Genomic DNA, 18,251 nt, shown 5'->3' with positions numbered 1-18,251 from the left:
TACTCCATGTTCCTTTAATAACAGTGTATCTAATGCCAATCGATTTTGTAGCACCATTTTAGTTGTAGATTGTAGTTGGATATTAAGGTCTCTAAAGCCTTCTTTTGTGGCTCTCGCAAGCCTACTCACTTGTCCTGTAAGTTTATAAATCATTTCCCTATTTCAATAAGTAGCTACCTGTGCAAATAGAGATTCTAATGCCCAACTGAATTTTACTCCATCCGAGGGTTCATGCCATGTATCTTCATCTGCCCCTTCTTCTAAACTTCTTTTTGCCCTACTAATTTGTAGGGTTTCCAACTTCCCCTTAAAAGGAGACTTTTTCCATATTGGACACAATGTGGGGAGTCCTAGAGTTATTTCTTTTACTTCCCCATCTATCGGTGGGTGTGTAGTCCAAGTTCCATCACTGGCTGCCCATACAAATTGTCCTGGACTTTGTATGGTACTATAGCTACAATCCACTGCGACTTGACTAGCCTGGCTATTTCTTTCCGAATTGTACTTAATTCCTCGGCAAGCACATCCTGCCCTAAGAGCTATCAATACCGGAAGTAAGTGCTCGATATCTTCATTATTACTGTCGCAAGTATATTTCTTCTCACAAGTCCACCAAGCTACCTTTGTTGACTCTTGTCTACCACTACTATCAACCCGGCTTACTGTATAAAACTGATCAGTTCCATTCTGCTTTCCCTGCCATTTAATACACCATGATGTATTCCCTCCATACTGGAATTTCTGCAATAAACTTACTGTCCAATCACTATCCCACCCTTTCATTCCTTTTGGCTCATTTTTCTCTTGACATTCCCAAACAATCTTTTCTCTAACTCCTTCTACTACACGTAGTTCATCGTAATAACACTGTCCCACATTCTTAAATCTGCCTATCGTTATGAAATGGTAGTTCTTCTTCTTTTCACATTCAGACCTTGATGTTGGGGGCTCAGTTTCCTATAGTATTGTGTAACATTTATCCTCTCTAGAACTTTCACTTCTTTACATTGAATTGTTTCATTTCCTTTTACTTGGGGCAGTGGAGAGGTTATTATACCCGACTCAAGCGGGTCCCCCGTTGCTTTTGGGATGGGCAAACAAGCAGTAATTCTATCAGTTCCTTTCATTATGGCAAAATCTTTAATCAATCCTACCAGTAAATTCTCTGATGGTTGCCTAGGTGGGATCTGTACCACTTGTGTCCATGGTGCCTGGCCCTCTCTTCTTCTTCTAGATCCTTTTTGGTGGGCTACCAATATTCCTTTATCCAATTTCGGATATACCAATATCTCTCTTATCCCGTAATCTGTGCTATTTTCATGTGTTACCACGCACCGGTAATTTCCTTTGTTGACTTTAGTAACACTAAACAGGGTTAAGGTGGTAGCTCCTCTCAGTTGTTGGCCCAATTCTATGGTTATACTTACGTATGCCTTCCCCTTCCATCTAGCCTTCAATCCTGTATTGTCCCTGGTTGTGTCTACGTATATTTCCTGGCTCTGTCCGGAGTCATTTATTTTTCCCCAGACCACCTGTAGAGAGCTAATTGTTATTGGTTTATCGTTGTGCATTCCACATTCCAAAGTAACATTTTCTCCTCTGAATATTTCCTCTTTCTTATATTTTTCTGGTATTTCTAGGAACTCAATTACAAGGTATTTACACAAAACAATTACTGTTATCGTTACTGTTGTTAAGAACCCCAACATTGTATGGTTATATGCGCCTCATCTGTAGTTTTGTATCTCCGATTGCTCGCACTGACCAAAATTCGGGAACCTTTTTCACCCGAGTATAATGAATCCAAGCATCCACCCCTTCTACCTTTACAGCTGTAAAAGTAGTCAATAATACTTGATAAGGTCCGGCCCACCGTTCTCTCAGGGGTTCTTCATTCCAGTTTTTAATGTACACTCGGTCACCTGGCTGAATGTCGTGGACAGGATTTTCCAGTGCCAACGGTCGGTTCCACACCAGAACACTTCGAAGTTGAGCTAAAGTTTTACCAAGAGACAATACATAATTATAAACATCCTGGCTCCCTGTTATATGCATATTAGGATTTGGTTCTGGGGATTCATAAGGCTTTCCATACGTAATCTCATACGGGCTTACTGACATTCCACTCCTTGGCTTTATCCTTATTCTCAGTAAAGCTATAGGCAAAGCTTGTGGCCATTGTATTTTGGCTTCCTGGCAGATTTTACTGATCTGTCCCTTTAGAGTTTGGTTCATCCTTTCTACCTGTCCACTAGATTGGGGTCTCCATGCAGTATGTAAATTCCAAGAAATTCCTAATAGCCGACTTATGTCTTTAACCACAGATGAAACAAAGTGCGGCCCCCTATCCGAGGATATTCCTAATGGTACCCCAAACCTCGGAATGATTTCCCGCAGTAACCATTTTACTGTCTCTTTAGCTTGATTGGTGCGACAGGGAAGGGCTTCTGGCCATCTGAAAGAGGTGTCAACCCCTACTAACAAATACCTACATCCCCTAGTCCTAGGTAACTCTACAAAATCAACTTGCCAGTAATCTCCTGGTTCTATTCCTACTCTAACTTTTCCCATTTCAGCATGTTTTCTTGCTACTGGATTATTTTTCAGACAAATCTCACACTTTGACATTACTGATTTTGCCATTGTTAACATATGTGTAGAGATGATGCTACGTTTTAAAATGTTACCATTGCCTCTGCACCCCAGTGACACTCATTATGTCTTGTCTGAAGTATTTCTCGCATCACCAAGGGGGGTATTACTACCTGGCCCGTAGCGGTTACATACCGTCCATCAGAGTTCTTTCGGGCCTTTAGGAGATGTACTAATTTCTCATCCTCTGGTGAATATCTTGGTTCCTTGGGAAGATTAAGACAAGTGGGGCCTACCTTGAGTGGTACCAAAGCCATTACATTCCACACCTCCCGAGCAATTTGTCGAGCTGCTCGATCTACCAGCCGATTCCCTTCTGATATTTTTGAGGTTCCTCCTTGATGAGCTTTACAGTGCATAATAGCCACTTGTTTTGGTTTTTGTACCGCATTTATCAAATTTAACACCTCCTCTTGATAGCTTATATTGGCTCCTTGTGAGGACAACAGCCCTCTTTCTTTCCATAATGCTCCATGAACATGGACTACTCCAAAAGCATACTTTGAATCTGTCCAAATATTTACCATCTTTCCTTTACTCAGTTCCAGTGCTCGAGTTAGGGCTATCAGTTCTGCTCGCTGTGCTGATGTTTCAGGTGGTAAAGGTTTTGCTTCGATTACTGTCTTCAGGGTTGTTACTGCATACCCTGCATATCGTGTTCCATTCTCCGCAAAACTACTACCATCAGTAAAAAGTTCCCAGTCATACCTTTCAAGGGGTACATCCTTCAAATCCTCGCGGCTCGCATGGGTATGTTCAATTATTTCCACACAATTGTGTTCCAACGGTCCTTCTTCTGGAACAGTTCCTAGAAATACTGCTGAATTTAACAGGTCAGTTGTTTTCAAGGTTACGTCATCTTGTTCAGTTAGTATTGCCTGATATTTCATCATTCGGCTGGGTGATAACCAGTGGCCCCCCTTTTGTTCTAAAACAGTTGTTACCATATGTGGTACAAAAACTTCAATATGTTTTCCCATTTGAAGGCAAATAATTTTCTACTATCTTTATCAAGAGGTATGCAAAAGAAGGCATCCTTTAAATCTATCACAGTAAACCATTTATATTTCTCTCTCACAGATGTTAACAATGTGTAAGGATTAGCCACTACCGGGTGAATGTCCTTTGTTATTTCATTTATTGCTCTAAGATCTTGTACCAATCTATACTCACCATTCGGCTTCCTTACTGGAAAAATTGGAGTATTGTATTCCGATTTACATTCTTCCAGAATCTGATGTTTGAGAAATTTGTCAATAATTTTCACTGTCCCCTGCCTAGCTTCTATCTTAAGTGGATATTGTTTGATTCGAACAGGTTTGGCTCCTTCCTTTAATTCCACCTTTACCGGTTGTGCCAGTTTCAACTTCCCTGGTACATCTGTTTCCCATACTGTTGGTATAACTGCATTTTCTACTTCTCTTGGAATATTAACAAAGGGTTTATCTTTGATCATTAGGATTTGTCCTACTTTGGACTCAGGTACCTTCATTATTAATTCTCCATCCTCAAAGGTTATTGTTGCATCTAATTTAGCTAGTAGATCCCGTCCCAAGAGTGGAATCGGGCATTCTGGTACATACAAAAATTCATAGGTTAGTTCCTTACCCCCAAAACGCAAATCAAGGGGTTGTAAGAATGGCCGTTCCTCCTCCTTCCCTGTGGCTCCAATTATTGTAGTTGTCTTAGTTCCCAGTCGTACTTTTAAACTATTTAACACTGAATATGTTGCTCCTATTACATTTACAGACTAATTAACACAGAGAAAGAAGCTCCTGTAACCAACAACAACAAAAAAATTCAAGCCTCTCTCTTCGTTTCCTAGCTTTATTTCAACTAGTGGACCTGCTAGGGTAGATGCCCCAGGTCCCCGTCATTTCTGACTGTTGTAAGTTTATCCTGCAGCCTAAGACAAATTCTTTCTGATATCAGGGGCCGATTGCCCTAGAAAGAGGCTAGCCAATTGCCTCTGTTTGTTTTCTGAAGCCAGGTCCAAATTTTCTGTCTTTTTTTTTTTTTTTTTTCCATTGCATTTCAAAGTCGGTCCGAAAATTCAAAAATTCCATAGGGTTTTCTTTTGGACCTTGTTGGAACAGATTCTCAATTCCCAATTTAACCAGATTTTGGTATTTACATAATTTCCGGGGTGGTAAGGGTCTCGGGGGGGGGGGAGGGGTCGGTCAGGGGAATGCAATGGTTGAAAGTTCCCTGAGCGGTCCCATTGGCAATCTGAGCTTACACAGGAACTCAGGTTGTTTTAAGAGTTAGCTGCTTTTCTGTTTCCATGACAACTCTCTCCCGGACCCATCATGGTCCCTCCGCCCCAGAGGGCTCACACCGCGATTTTGAGATCTCAGCCTCGGGTTGAGGCGGAACTATTAACATTCCTACATCCTCTTCCCCTGCTCATTCAACTTCAAACAGCTCTGTTAAATACTACATGCCACACAGCCTTTAACACCTTCAACAACCCTTTTAACACTTCCTTTATCTTCCTCCAGCCTGTACTTTTCTAATGCCAACACCAAAGGCTCAGTCAGGGGCCAACTTAATTCCATACCTTTTCCCTCCAAGATGCTGAAACAACATATCAGTATACAACATTTCATCCTATTTTCCTTCTCTCCTCAAAAACAACATTAATTGCAAGACACTGTTATAGTCGATTGATCCATAAAGTGGCCATTTAGTTTATACAGTGGCCACAATTGATTGCAATACTTAGTGGAAATCCTCTTGCTTTCCGCGCCCCCCCCACTCTCCCTTCCGACAATATCCTTGCAATGTGCCAATATACACCCAAGGAGGCTTTCTTTAAAACGTCTTTGTTTTGGATATTACCCATTTCCTTGATTTCCCATTCCCTTTTATTTATTTATATTAATTACTGTCCCTTGTTTCAATTTCCACGCTTTTTATTGCAGGTTTTTACTATGTTTTCCTAGTCTTCTCAAATGTCCCAATTCTCTGGGATTAAACTCCACATACAAACTTCACTATTTCAGATTATTAATGAGCCCCGTTCCAATCGTAAATCCACAGGACTTCGGAAAAACACCTGAAGCACTCAGCCTTCCGTCTTCTAGACAAACAATACCACCTTTTCCACAAAATTTACATTTCAACAAGGCCGAATTTCAAGCCGAATGCTAATTTTTCTCATGCACTTTGTTAGTAAGCCTACACAAAACAAGGAATCACTCCTGTGTATCCATCAAGACGGGGGTTTAAAAGGTACTGAGGCCTAAATAAATTCGCTCTCCCCCTTCTTACCAAATTCCCAGGGCTCAGGCCCGAACCACCAAAGAAGTGGCTCTCCGTTCTACCGCTTTGATAATCAGTCAGCCCCCCTCCCCCGATACTTGGGAAACCGACCAAACACCACCGCAAATATACCGAAACTTTTAAACTGTTACTTAGATAATGCTCCCACCTTCCTCCTTGTCACACTCAAAACATTTAAGAACGAAATAGGATTGCAAGATGCACCGCCGGGCCCGTGTATTGGGCACCACCAATCAGCATTTGGATAAAGCAGCACTTCTTTTCGGTCTGTCATGCGCTTCGTTCATCTCCGGCCGCTCCCCTCGCGGAGAATACGGAACCGCGGATCGGAACTCCGCACTCGCTTCGCAGCGATGCTGCGTCTCACTCACAACACAATCACGCAATCACACAGAGAGGCCCCTTGCACTCTCGCTCACAAAATAACATTAATTGTAAGATAGTATTGTACTGTAAGGTTCCGTTTTCTGGCCAACTTTCTTGATCTTCTAGTTCATACTGTGGCCACCAAACATTACAGTAATCAACCAGTTTACCCTTTCGTAACTCCTGCCCGAAACACCCCTCCTTCCAGTGTGCTAATAAACAGCCCAAAGGGGAGGATCGCGGTACCGAAGCATTACCGCCCAGAATACTTTTAAGTTTTTCCATTATCAGCTATAGCTTTTACCGAACCGAACCAGATGCTGAGCCTGCAGCAAAACCAGACCACTGATGCCGAACCTGCAGCGCTTTCGCGACTGTCTGACGGACGGCGCCTAGGCTTACCACGGGAATTCCCTAGCCCAACCGTGCGTGGCTTTCGCCGCGTCTGACCGGCAGGCTCCCAGACCAGATCGGTACCGATTACCAGAAAGCACCTTTTTCTTACCCTTTCAGAGGTACGTTGTGAGCAGCGGGGGTCGGTCGCGGCCGATGGCTCCCCGAGAAACTCCCCGGTGCCGGCTGGAGCGTGATCAGTTCGCGAGCCGCCTCAGCAGTGCCCACGAGGTCCCATCTGGGTCGCCAAAATGTTAGCGTTCATGAAGACACATAATCCACAAAGTGATTATATGAAGGTGCTTTATTAGGTGCCGGAAGTTAGGGGCATGCCTGCCCAAATCTAACTTCGTCTGATTTGTTCTCTTAGTTCTCTTTTATCTCCTAAGATACTACATATGCATTAGGTTTCACAACTCATCTATGCATATTCATTTCCTAGCTCCGCCTAGCCTCGCTTCGTATGCTAATTATCTTATCAGTCCTTCTGCGCTTGCGTATTACTCTCTGGTGGTCGTCCGGGTGGTCGTCGGGATGAAGTAAGATGTCTTCATCAGAGTTGAACTTTTTAACCTTTCCTTCTCACGCATGCTCTCTGAGCCCTTGGTCTCAGTCCAAACCGCAAGGTTGGTTTGACCCAGTTCCCAGAGTCCAAGAAGCCCCAGTTATCTAGATGTCTTGCAAATTGAGCATTCTTTTAATCCTCCTTTCTCCTCATCATGAATTGGTGCATTCTCATGTTACCCTTGCACATATATTTTGTATCTTCCAAGCGCAGCCTCGGAACAGTACATCGCAAATGTAACATACTAAACAATATTGTATTATTTCTTCTTCTATTACTAACATCCTGAACCTCTTGTGTCCTCATATGATGCAGGCAAGGCACCCTCAGCTGTCCCCAGCAGGACATTTGACAAGGACGTTTCCAGGTTGGACCTCTATGGGATTTCTTAGGCACATCCAGGAGATCAATGTTTGAGATGAGTGCAGGGCTCAGTGTGCTGCATTGACCACCCTGAAGGTTCCCCCTACACTTTGCATAGGCAACCTCTGTTTCTCAGCACACACTCTCTGCTGCCCATTTCTACAGCCTATCACCTTAGCCAGGCTGTACTGCAACCAGGTAATTTGAACTCATCTTATTGTAACTGGTGGCCCTGTGGACTTACACAATAACATTTATAAAGCAAGGAAACACCACATCATAATTCTCTGAGGCCACACAAGCAGGTCCCTACCCCAGCAGGAACCACTCTCCTTTGGCATCTTTCCCCCACCACAACGGGGCTTGGGACAAGCGTGACTGCTTCCCATGACTGCTTCCTGCCAGGGTCAGGCCTGTGGCTGGGCCAGCTGATCCATGATGAGCTGAGCCTGACATGCCTTGGCACAATGCTTTATATGTAAACAACATCTTCCAGGAACTTGTTTCCTGCCTGACCTTGGCTCCCCATCTGCTCCAGCCCCTGGTCACTCACCCAGTCCCCATTCTTCCTGTGTGAAGCATTGTCTTGGCCATGCCTTCAACACAAGCAGGATGGGGCAAAGGGAAGATGCTTCTAACTCATCTGTCAAGGACATTGTTTTTCTTTGCTCCTCTAAATAGCTGAAGAAGGTGTTGGACCAAGATAATGATCCCTCTCTACAAAGTGGTCTTTTCTTCTTGCTGTCGCCTTCTGAGTTTTGGTTTGTTTTCCCAGGCCATCCATTAGAACACAAACTAGACAGGCTGATTTCAGGTGCAGGGTGGAAGGTAAGTCCTCCTCCAGAGCATTTAGCACTGTGACCTGGCACCCCTGGGCAGAGGCAGCCTGGGAAACCAGCACTGAGTGCTGAGCAGTAAGGAGATGCAGGGTACAAAGTGCGAAAAATAACACTGTTCTCCCTTCTCCTCCCTTCATCACCCTGGTCTTGCGTGAAGCCCTGCTGTGAAGGAAAAGCATGAAATGAAACTGCCTGGTGCATTGGGGCATTGCAGACAAGAGATTCCATGGTGAAGGGAAGTGCGGTGGTGAAGTTTAAGGATGTTCTGGGGGAGATGGTGCCAAAGCCCAGGGATCCCAGCAGACCTTGTGGAAAAAAGGAGAATGAATGTAGCCAGGGCAAGTAACAGAAGTACTGTATCAGGACACACAGCATCACAGAGTCACTGCAGCACAGGGATGTTGTCATTGTCAGGGACACCGTCCTAGAGGACCTCACAGCCTGACAGGTTCCAGAGCATGTAGATGGGGTTTTCTGCTCTGATCATGGTTGACGGCAGCCTGTGGGAGGGGAGGTCCCTGCTCCATTAGATGGGGCTTGGCTCCTTCCCAGACTGCCGTGCCTGCTGTCACTCCATTGTCCAGAGCAGGCTGGCTGGCCTGAGGCAGGACAGCCTGTGGTTGCAGTTAATCAAGTCATGACCACTAGATGGGCAGCAGGCTGTCCCCACATACAGATATGGGGGCCAGTCACACAGTATTTAGCCTGGCTGGCATTCCAATCCACCTCTGTGAGTTGTGAAGATGAGAAGGAATTACCTGTGCCCCTCCCTAGAGGATGTTAAGAGATGTTTAGATAAGCAAGGGGTAGTATGGGGCAGAAGACAACAAGATCTAAGTACCCAGTTATTGTTAACTTGCCTTTGTAACTGTGGAAGACCCTAGAAAGGGAATGAAAGAAAACCTGCAAATTGCAAGCATAACTGGGAAGTTTGGAAGTTTGCACCCTATCTGGTACAGGGCAGACTGCCTTTATGTACAAAGCCTTTCAATGGAAAGCACACAGTACAAACAGGATTCCCAGGGACTGGACAATCTTAAGACGGTGCTGGGTGCATCACTGTGAATGGAAGATGTCCTGGTTTTGGCTAGTATAGAGTTAATTTTCTTCATAGTAGCTGGTATGATGCCGTGTTCTGGATTTAGGATGAAAATAGTGTTGATAATACACCAGTGTTTTAGCTGTTGCTCAGTAGTGCTTACGCTAAGCCAAGGACTGTTCGGCTTCTCATACCACCCTACCGGTGAGGAGGCCGGGGTCGCACAAGAAGCTGGGAGGGAACACAACCAGCACAGCTGACTACAACTGCCCAAAAGGATATTCTATACCATATGATGTCATGATGAACCAGAAAAGCTGGGGTAAAGAAGAAGGAAGGGACGATATTCAGAATGATGTTTGTCTTTCCAAGAAACCATTACACCTGATGAGCCCTGCTTTCCTGGAAGTGGCTGAACATCCGCAAGACAATGGGAAGTAGTGAATGAATTCCTTGTTTCACTCTGCCTGTGTGCATAGCTTTTGCTTTACTTATTAAACTGTCCTTATCTCAACCCACAAGTTCTTGCCCTTTTACCTTTCCAATTTTGTCTCCCATCCCACTTGGGAATAGTGAGTAAGCAGCTCTATGGTGCTGAGCTGCCTGCCGGGTTTAAACCACAACAGATGACATCCTGCAGTAGCTGCATGGACAGGCTCATCCACACATGTTCACACCTCAGATTTCTGCAGTCCAGAAATCAGCCAACAAAGTATCTGTTGAATAGTCTATTTGCTGGCCTGCTGGTTGTGATGGAAAGCCCACAGATCAGACTGGGTTTGCAGCCTGGGAACTGATGGCGCTGGGCTCCCACAGTGTCTAAGACAACCTAGGGAGCTAACAACACTTTACAAGTCATGTCTAGCTATTGCATACATCTTGCTGAAGAGGCAAGTGCTGTTTGGGTAGGAGCTTCATGTACAGGCAGTTGTGAAGAGCTCTGGAAGTACATGTTGCAAGGGGATTGGTATGCAGTGCCTGGCTGTCCTCTTTGATAACATGGGGAGACTGAGGCACAAAGAGGACAGGGTTACTTGTGTGTATGCAGACCCCTGCCAGCCTGCTTGGACATGAGGAGTCTTGCAAGGTCCATCATGCCAACCCATCTGTGAAGGAGCTTGGACAGAGGGCAATTCCCAGTGCCTGCACATCTGGACCTGCAGAAGCCCTGAGCCATGCAGCCTCTGCTGCAACTCTCCAGCTCCCATAGGTCCATCTGGCCAGAGAACACCCTGGTCTCTCCTTGAGACTTCAGTGTCATGTTACAGTGTTGGCCTCTGTGATGGTTTTACCCTGTTGGGCAACTAAACTCCACCACGACCACTCTCTCACTACCTGTTCTCAGAAGAAGAGGGGGAGAAGAAAGTATGCTGCAAAGAAAAAAAAAGGCTCATCAGTTGAGATAAGGAAAATTGATAATTTAATCAAAGGGAAAAGGAAGAGGGGGAAAGAAAAGGAAGAAACGGAAGAAAAGAAAGAAAAGGAAGAAAGGGAAGAAAGGGAAGAAAGGGAGGGAGGAAGGAAGAGAGAGAAAGAAAGAGAGAGAGAGAGAGAGAAAGAGAAAGAGAGAGAGAAAGAAAGAGAGAGACAGAGAGAGAAAGAAAGAAAGAAAGAAAGAAAGAAAGAAAGAAAGAAAGAAAGAAAAAGAGAAAGAAAGAAAGAAAGAAGAGAGAGAGAGAAAGAAAGAAAGAAAGAAAGAAAGAAAGAAAGAAAGAAAGAAAGAAAGAGAAAGAAAGAAAGAGAAAAAAAGAAAAAGAAAGGGGAGGGGAGGGGAGGGGAGGGGAGGGGAGGGGAGGGGAGGGGAGGGAAGGGAAGGGAAGGGAAGGGAAGGGAAGGGAAGGGAAGGGAAGGGAAGGGAAGGGAAGGGAAGGGAAGGGAAGGGAAGGGAAGGGAAGGGAAGGGAAGGGAAGGGAAGGGAAGGGAAGGGAAGGGAAGGGAAGGGAAGGGAAGGGAAGGGAAGGGAAGGGAAGGGAAGGGAAGGGAAGGGAAGGGAAGGGAAGGGAAGGGAAGGGAAGGGAAGGGAAGGGAAGGGAAATAACAAAACCGAAATACAAAACAAGTGATGCACAGCATAATTGCTCACCACCAGCTGACTGATGCCCAGCCTATCACTGAGCAGCAGCCCCCCTCCCCAGTTTTATTGTTCCACGTGTCATCACATGGTATGTGATATCCCTTTGGGCAGCTGGGGGTCAGCTGTTCTGGCTGCATCCCCTCACAGCTTCTTGTGCAACCCCGGCCTCCTCACCGGCCAGGGTTTCCCAATCCAAATCACAGCACCATCCAAACTACTAGGAGAAAAAATAACTCTACCCCAGCCAAAACCAGGAGAGGGTGGCCAGGAAGGGATTGTCCTGGAGGAACCCCAACAGTGTGGAGCTGAAGTTTGAGTGTGGTCCTCTCCACCTGGCTGCCTCTACATCCCATTCAACTGCCTGGGGTCAGAAGGAAAGTCATGAGATGTTGTGGCCCTCACAGACTGGCTGCTCTGAAAGCAGCCTAATAAACTTCCTCACAGTATTTCAGCTATCTCACAGAGTGGACAATGGAAGAGAAAGAAAAGCAGGATATCTTTTTCTGTTCAGAACTCAGCTGAAGTTCAGTCTGGGACTTTTGTAAAAGCTCCCACTACAGGTTTATCCCAAGCATTTCACCACTCTCAGAAAAACTGCTCCAAGTTCCTGACACCAGTTCCTGACACCATGCGCAGCACCACACAGCACTGCTGCAGGCAGAGCCCTGCTGCCCCAACAAGCCCTGGCTCCCAGCTGCTGCAGGAGGGATGGGCCCTGCCCCACTCCTCCAGGTGAGGGGAAGCCCCATAGCCCAGCCTGGCCCCATGGTGTGCCTCAGATCCCAGCTCTGGGACCTCACCTGCACCCAGCTGAGGAGGGGGATGGTGTCCAGGGCATCGTTTTGCCACAACTGAGAAGCCAGATGCCCCACACCTCTGAGAGGAGCACAGTGCAGCTCTGCTGGGAGACAGCCTGCTCCTGACCCCACAGCCATGGGAGGAATGGGAACCCAGCACCCGCCTACTTCTCATGGGCAAGAGAGAGCATCGGGGCCTGGACACAAAGCAGCACTGTCCTAGGCAGGGGGGCTGCAGTGGTGTGAAACAACCCCTCCTCAGAGAACAACCTTCCCTGTTCCCAGCACAGATCCAGGTGGTGACCAAAGACATTTCCATCTTCACCTAGGATACATCTCATCACCCCATAGCCAGGTGAGCTCAGGGAGGCTTTCCTGGCTGCACGTGCAGCACAGCCCCACGACTTCCTCGCTGGCACCAAGGCATAGAACCATAGAATCAAAGACTCATGGAACATCCCAAGTTGGAAGGGACCCACAGGGGATCATCAAGTCCAACTCCTGGCTCCACACAGGACCACCCAACAATCAGACTGTGTATCTGACAGTGTTGTCCAAATGCTTCTTGAACCCCGGCCGGCTCAGGGCTGTGACTGCTGCCCTGGGGAGTCTGTGCTGTTGCCCAACCATCCTCTCAGTGAAGAATGTCTTCATCTAACATCTTCATCTCCCTGGCCGTGTCCCAACGCAGACAACACTGCATTACTACAAGCTGCAGCAGGTGTGGGGCACCCTTCCTGCTTGCCCTGAAGTCCCCTGGGATGCCAGGTTTAGCACAGCAGGGTAGCTGAGGTGGAAGGAAGGCTTTATGGTGTTGGTCAGAGAATGGGGGAGACAGAGAAAGGCCCTGCCGCCCTGGGAGACATGATTCCTGGCTCCCAGGTACTTACTGATCTTGATTCAGAGTTCAGTTTGTTCACTTCCCACTGTGGCCACAGGCCTCGGCCACTCTGAGGGATGCAGCCCCTACAAGGAGCCCTGTTGCAGTGGAAGAAACAGTGGAGATGTACAGTGGTGACTCAGGAGAAGCTTTGGCTGACCTAGCTGCAGAGTCTCACCCTGTCAAAAACCACTGGCCAGTGAAGCATCAGACTCCACATGCTGAACTTGCTTTGATATGCTGCAGTAACAAACAGCCAGGGAACAGGAACGTCCTCTATCCCAGTGAGGGGAAAAACCTCTGCTGCAAGCAAACAGCCCACCACAGCCTAGCGCTCCCTCCCTGCTCCTGGCAGAGCTGCAGCTGGCCACATGCCACCCTCAGGACCAACACAGAGGAAGTGTCTTCTGCAAGGCTCTCCTCGAACAAGGACGTCTTTATGGCATGTCTGAGAAAAGGAAAAAAGAAAAAAAACAGACACGAAATACAGAGACTGGGATCAGCAGGAAACCAGCCCAGCGGACAGAGAATTTTGCTTCCGGAGACTTTGCAGATGCTGCTGGCTCCAGGGCTCCTGCCTACAATCCTGCCTACAATCCTGCCTGTTCCCAACCCTGAGCCCAGCTGGGGGGTATGAGGATGCTCCATGGGTGCAGCAGGCCCAGTCCTACTGGGGAATGTGTAAACACCTGACAAAGGGGCTCTGCTGCCACTGAATGTTGCTGACAGGGACTGATCCAACACATCCAGCTAGCCAAGCCATGACTTCAAGAATAACAAAGTCCCACTCAGCCATAGTGTCATCCCATCCTTCCCCCTCACCTGAAACAACCCGTGCTAAGAGCTCCTTCACTTGCTCCAGTACAGGCACGTTCTCCTCCCGGACACTATGCATGCAGTCTGTTTTGCAGGAAGTAGCCACTCTCCTTATCATCTGGGAATGAGGGCCCGACAACTGTCACACAACACTGGCCAGGACAGATAAAACAAACTCAGTTCTGCCATTGAGAAACGACAGTAAATGTCCAGGTCTCCTGGGACACCCCTCCACCTCTCTCCCACTTTTTTGTGTGAGAAATGCTGGAGGAAGGCATGAGTTACCGATGGGGAGGTGAGGGATGGTGTTTCACAAGGTCAGGATGCTCTTGGGCTTGCTTCATCTTCTTCCCCTAGACCTGCTAGTCCTACTTATCCAAGGCTGTGCTCTGGCTTGGCATCACCAACAAGTGCAATGGAATTGTTTTGTGCAAGGATGGGGTGCCAACACGCCCAGAGTAGGGACCCCCACAGGCTCCCTATGCTGAGCACTGCTCCATTTTCCTGCTGCGCTCACCATGAAGCTCTTGCAGCATTCACTTTCTGCCCTCCCTGCTCATCCTGCACGTTTCTAGCCTGGCTTACAGGTCCCTGCTGGCACTTGGCTCCGGCACCCGGCTCTGCCACAGCGTATGGCACATGCTCACCTTTGAAGGCTGGCAGGGATTTGGGGTGTGCTGGTGACACCCACGTAGGTCATTCCAAGAGGCATCACGGAATTTACAGCATTATTTTCCCACCCGTGCCTTTCCTCTCCCACCGCCCTCGGCCCCCTCCAGCCAGTGGGGGCTCCGGCCAGCAAACTGCTCCTGCCCCTGCTCCGCCCCGCCCCGCCCCGCCCCGCCCCGCCCTGCGGAGGGGGCTGCGAGCGACGCTCTGCCGGGGCGCGGAGCAGCTCCGGGGCGGGGCGGGGTTGGGGCGGGGGTCCCGGCGCCTCCGGGGGGCGGGGGTCGCGGCGGGGCCGCCCGGTGCGGGGTCGCGGGGGGCGGTCCGGGGCGGTGCGCGGCGGCCCCTTATAGGAGCGCGGCGGGGCGCGGGGGCAGCGCGGCACCATGGAGTACGCGGGCGAGGAAGCGGACTACTACTACGGGGAGGAGGAGGGCAACGAGACGGGGCAGGCGTGCGAGTGGCAGGCGGACTGGGAGGCGTCCTTCTCGCTGCTGCCCGTGCTCTACACGTTGGTCTTCGTGCTGGGGCTGTCCGGCAACGGGCTGGTGCTGCTGACGGTGTGGCGCGGCCCGCGGGCCAAGCGCCGCTCCGCCGACGCCTACATCGGGAACCTGGCGCTGGCCGACCTGGCCTTCGTGGTGACGCTGCCGCTCTGGGCCGCCTACACGGCGCTGCGCTTCCACTGGCCCTTCGGCGCGGCGCTCTGCAAGCTCAGCAGCTACCTGGTGCTGCTCAACATGTTCGCCTCCGCCTTCTGCCTGGGCGGCCTCAGCGCCGAGCGCTACCGCGCCGTGGCCCGCGCCGCGCCGCCGCCCCGCGCCGCCCCGCGCCGCCCCGCCGCCGCGCTGGGCCCGCTGGCGGCGCTCTGGGCGGCGGCGGCGGCGGCGGCGCTCCCCGCGCTGCTGCTGCGCGAGGCGCGGCGCGGGCCGCGCAACCGCACGCTCTGCGACCTGGAGCTGGGCGGCGCGGCGCGGGCGGCGGCGGCGCTCAGCCTGGGCACCACGGCGCTGGGCTTCGCGGCGCCGCTGCTGCTGATGGCCGTCTGCTACTGCTGCGTGGGCGCCGCCGTTCGCCGCCACCTGCGCCCGCGCCGCGCCGAGGCGGCGGCGCGGCGGCGGCTGCTGCGGCTCATCGCCGCGCTGGTGGCCGTCTTCGCCGGCTGCTGGCTGCCCTTCCACCTGCTCAAGAGCCTCTTCGTGCTGGCCGCCGCCGGGCTGCTGGAGCTGCCGTGCGCGCTGCTCGGCCTCATCTCCCGCCTGCACCCCTACGCTACCTGCCTCGCCTACCTCAACAGCTGCCTCAACCCGCTGCTCTACGCCTTCATCGACGGGCGGTTCCGCGCCCAGTGCCGCCTGCTGCTGGGGCTGCGCGGGGCGCGCCGCCCGCCCGCCGCCGCCGCCGCCTCCTCCACGCTCAGCGGCCAGACTCAGCGCTCCGAGGTGCCTTCGGGGGGCACCAAGGTGTAGCTGCCGCGGCCCCGCCGCTCCCCAATAAACGCCCGTTCCGCGGTCGTAGCCTGCTCCGTTCTTCGTCCGGCTCCGCCCGAAGGGGCGGGTTGGCGGGCGGTGCCCCGGCGCCGCGCGTCCTGCCCGGCATCCCGCAGCTCCCGGCTCCTTCCCCCTCCGCTCCCCGCAGGCAGCGGCCCCGGAGCTCCCGAGGGAGGGTTGAGACCGGGGCGGTCGGGGCCCCGCGCCGGGGGCCTCGGGTCGCCTTGGGAGCTCCGCCAGCCTTCCCCCACCGGCCCCCGTACGGTGCCGGCTGCTGAGGCTGCTCCGCGCGGGGCTCGGGCCATGCGTTCCTGGCCGGGGGCGTCCCCTGCAGCCGGTGTGTCCCAGCGGGGCCGCTGCCGTGCGTGGGGATGCTTCAGGCCGCTCTGCACAGCACGGGCACGGCCGCTGTGTGCAGGCCACCGCGCTGGTCGTGCCGCTGCCGCCTGTTTGTCCCGGGACTGATTGTCCTGTTTGTCCCTGCAGCAGGCCGCTGCAGCCATCGCCCGCGGGGTTAACAGTGAGGCAGGGACGTGCCCCCTTCCCCGGTGGTTCCCCTTGGCGAGGGGTGTCTGGCATGGCAGCTGTCACCTTTCCAAATGACTGCTCTCACAGCCGTCCAGTCACTGTCCCCGCTGTCTTGCTTTCCTTCCAAGCCAGGTCCTGGGCCCATCTGGCCTGGTCTGTCCTGGGCTCGTGTCATCTGTGCACTGCCATGGCTGGAGGCTCAGCTCTTCTCCCCACCACAGAAGCTCCTTGAGCTTCAAAGGGCTGTCAAAGATTGTGTCTGGACTGGTGGCTGAGGACATGGGTGTGCTGCTGTCTCCAGGGTATGGTCATCCCAGAGGGGGGGTCTGCAGTCTGTTGGGCCCAGCCTGCCATGAGCAGGAGTTCAGTGTGTTTTCCTTGAACCCAGATGAGCCAGCATTTCCCTGGGTGCAATATATTAGTGGAAGTGTTTTCCTCTAAGAAAACACTTTCTACATCCAAGGGGTTACACCAGGGCCTCTGGGTGTCTGCATGTTGAATTGATGCCAAGCAGGTGGCACAGAGTCTTTGGGGAGCTTGCACTGGGCAGGAGTTACACTTGCTGCACTACCATAAGCATGGGCATGTCTTTCTTTGGGCTGTACTGAGGTTTCACTTTTGGAATGCCACAGACTAGTTACCCCTTTCCTGCTGGGAAAGGGCAGCCCTTTTGTGGTGTCAAATGGCTGATGGCTGCCTTTTAGGGATGAGCTTCTCAGAGGGTGCAGCTGCTGATGGTGCCTCTTAGGGAGATGGAACAGCGACAGCCAAGACTGCAGTGTAGGGATGCTCTCTCACTGGAGAACTTGCACCAGAGAGAAAGCTGGGTCTGAAGTGAGTGGACAAGACCCCCCTTCATGGCACCATATGCATGGAAGGGTGGATGTCCTCTCCTCCAAGCCCAGGCTCTGCAAAACCTTCTGTGTTTTTGTTCTCACTCTGTCTCAGCACACACACACACACACACCTCTGCAGATGCAGCGTACCAAGCCCAGACTGAAGTGAGACCTGCATAGTCTGTTTGGGTGGTATGCTGTCCCACCTCAGAGCTGTGCTCCCAGAGGGAATGGAGGAGCATTGGGAAGAACACGACATGATGTAAGCAGGAGGTCCTCAGACCCGCTTATCATGGGACATCAGGGCAGCAAAATGCAGGCTGTAAGCACTGTCTGTCCCCCAGAACCAAGTAAAAGGTTACTTCTCTAGCAGTTTGTGCTGCTGCTTCCCGTGGGACAGCTGCTGGCTCCAGCAGCATGGTCTTCCCACTCCTCTCCATGCCCTGTGCCAGCCTGGGCACCAGCATAGAGTGGATGCAGGTGTGGAGAGCAAGGCCCTAGGCCCCTGCAGCCACATGCCCCTGCTCCATGGGGAGGTGACAGCCTAGGACCTGCCAGGGCAGCCACGGGGCATGGCTCCAGACCATACAAAGGAGAGCATGAATTCTGTTAGTAAGATGTCTTGAGGAAGCGTTGAAGTCACAGAGGGCAGTCCAGGACTC

General features: G+C 50.9%; 2 protein-coding genes across 5 annotated transcripts in view; one reads left to right on the top strand and one right to left on the bottom strand.

Annotated features, from left to right (window-relative positions):
- Positions 1-11,131, bottom strand: part of MAJIN (membrane anchored junction protein) — a 132,472-nt gene extending 121,341 nt beyond the window's left edge. For 2 of the 4 annotated variants that reach the window (XM_083803805.1, XM_083803806.1), the window contains exon 1: positions 1,428-11,131. In XM_083803805.1, coding sequence (XP_083659931.1) covers positions 1,428-1,446 — 19 coding nt within the window. In that variant the 5' untranslated portion in view covers positions 1,447-11,131. The remainder of the gene's footprint in view (positions 1-1,427) is intronic. The other 2 variants (XM_083803807.1, XM_083803808.1) reach the window with 1 other exon arrangement.
- Positions 11,132-14,992: 3,861 nt separating this feature from the next.
- Positions 14,993-16,453, top strand: LOC310883430 (apelin receptor A-like). The gene has a single exon (XM_083803739.1). It carries the CDS (start codon positions 15,122-15,124, stop codon positions 16,202-16,204), a length of 1,083 nt encoding a protein of 360 aa, XP_083659865.1. The 5' UTR covers positions 14,993-15,121; the 3' UTR covers positions 16,205-16,453.
- The last annotated feature ends 1,798 nt before the right edge of the window (positions 16,454-18,251 follow it).

This window comes from Anser anser, assembly GCF_964211835.1.
Source record: "Anser anser genome assembly, chromosome: 18".
Classification (NCBI taxonomy): Eukaryota; Metazoa; Chordata; class Aves; order Anseriformes; family Anatidae; genus Anser; species Anser anser.
This window is presented reverse-complemented; position numbering and strand designations above follow the sequence as displayed.

Coding starts and splice junctions, on each gene's coding strand:
- LOC310883430 (XM_083803739.1), top strand. CDS start 15,122: ATGGAGTACGCGGGCGAGGAAGCGGACTACTACTACGGGGAGGAGGAG.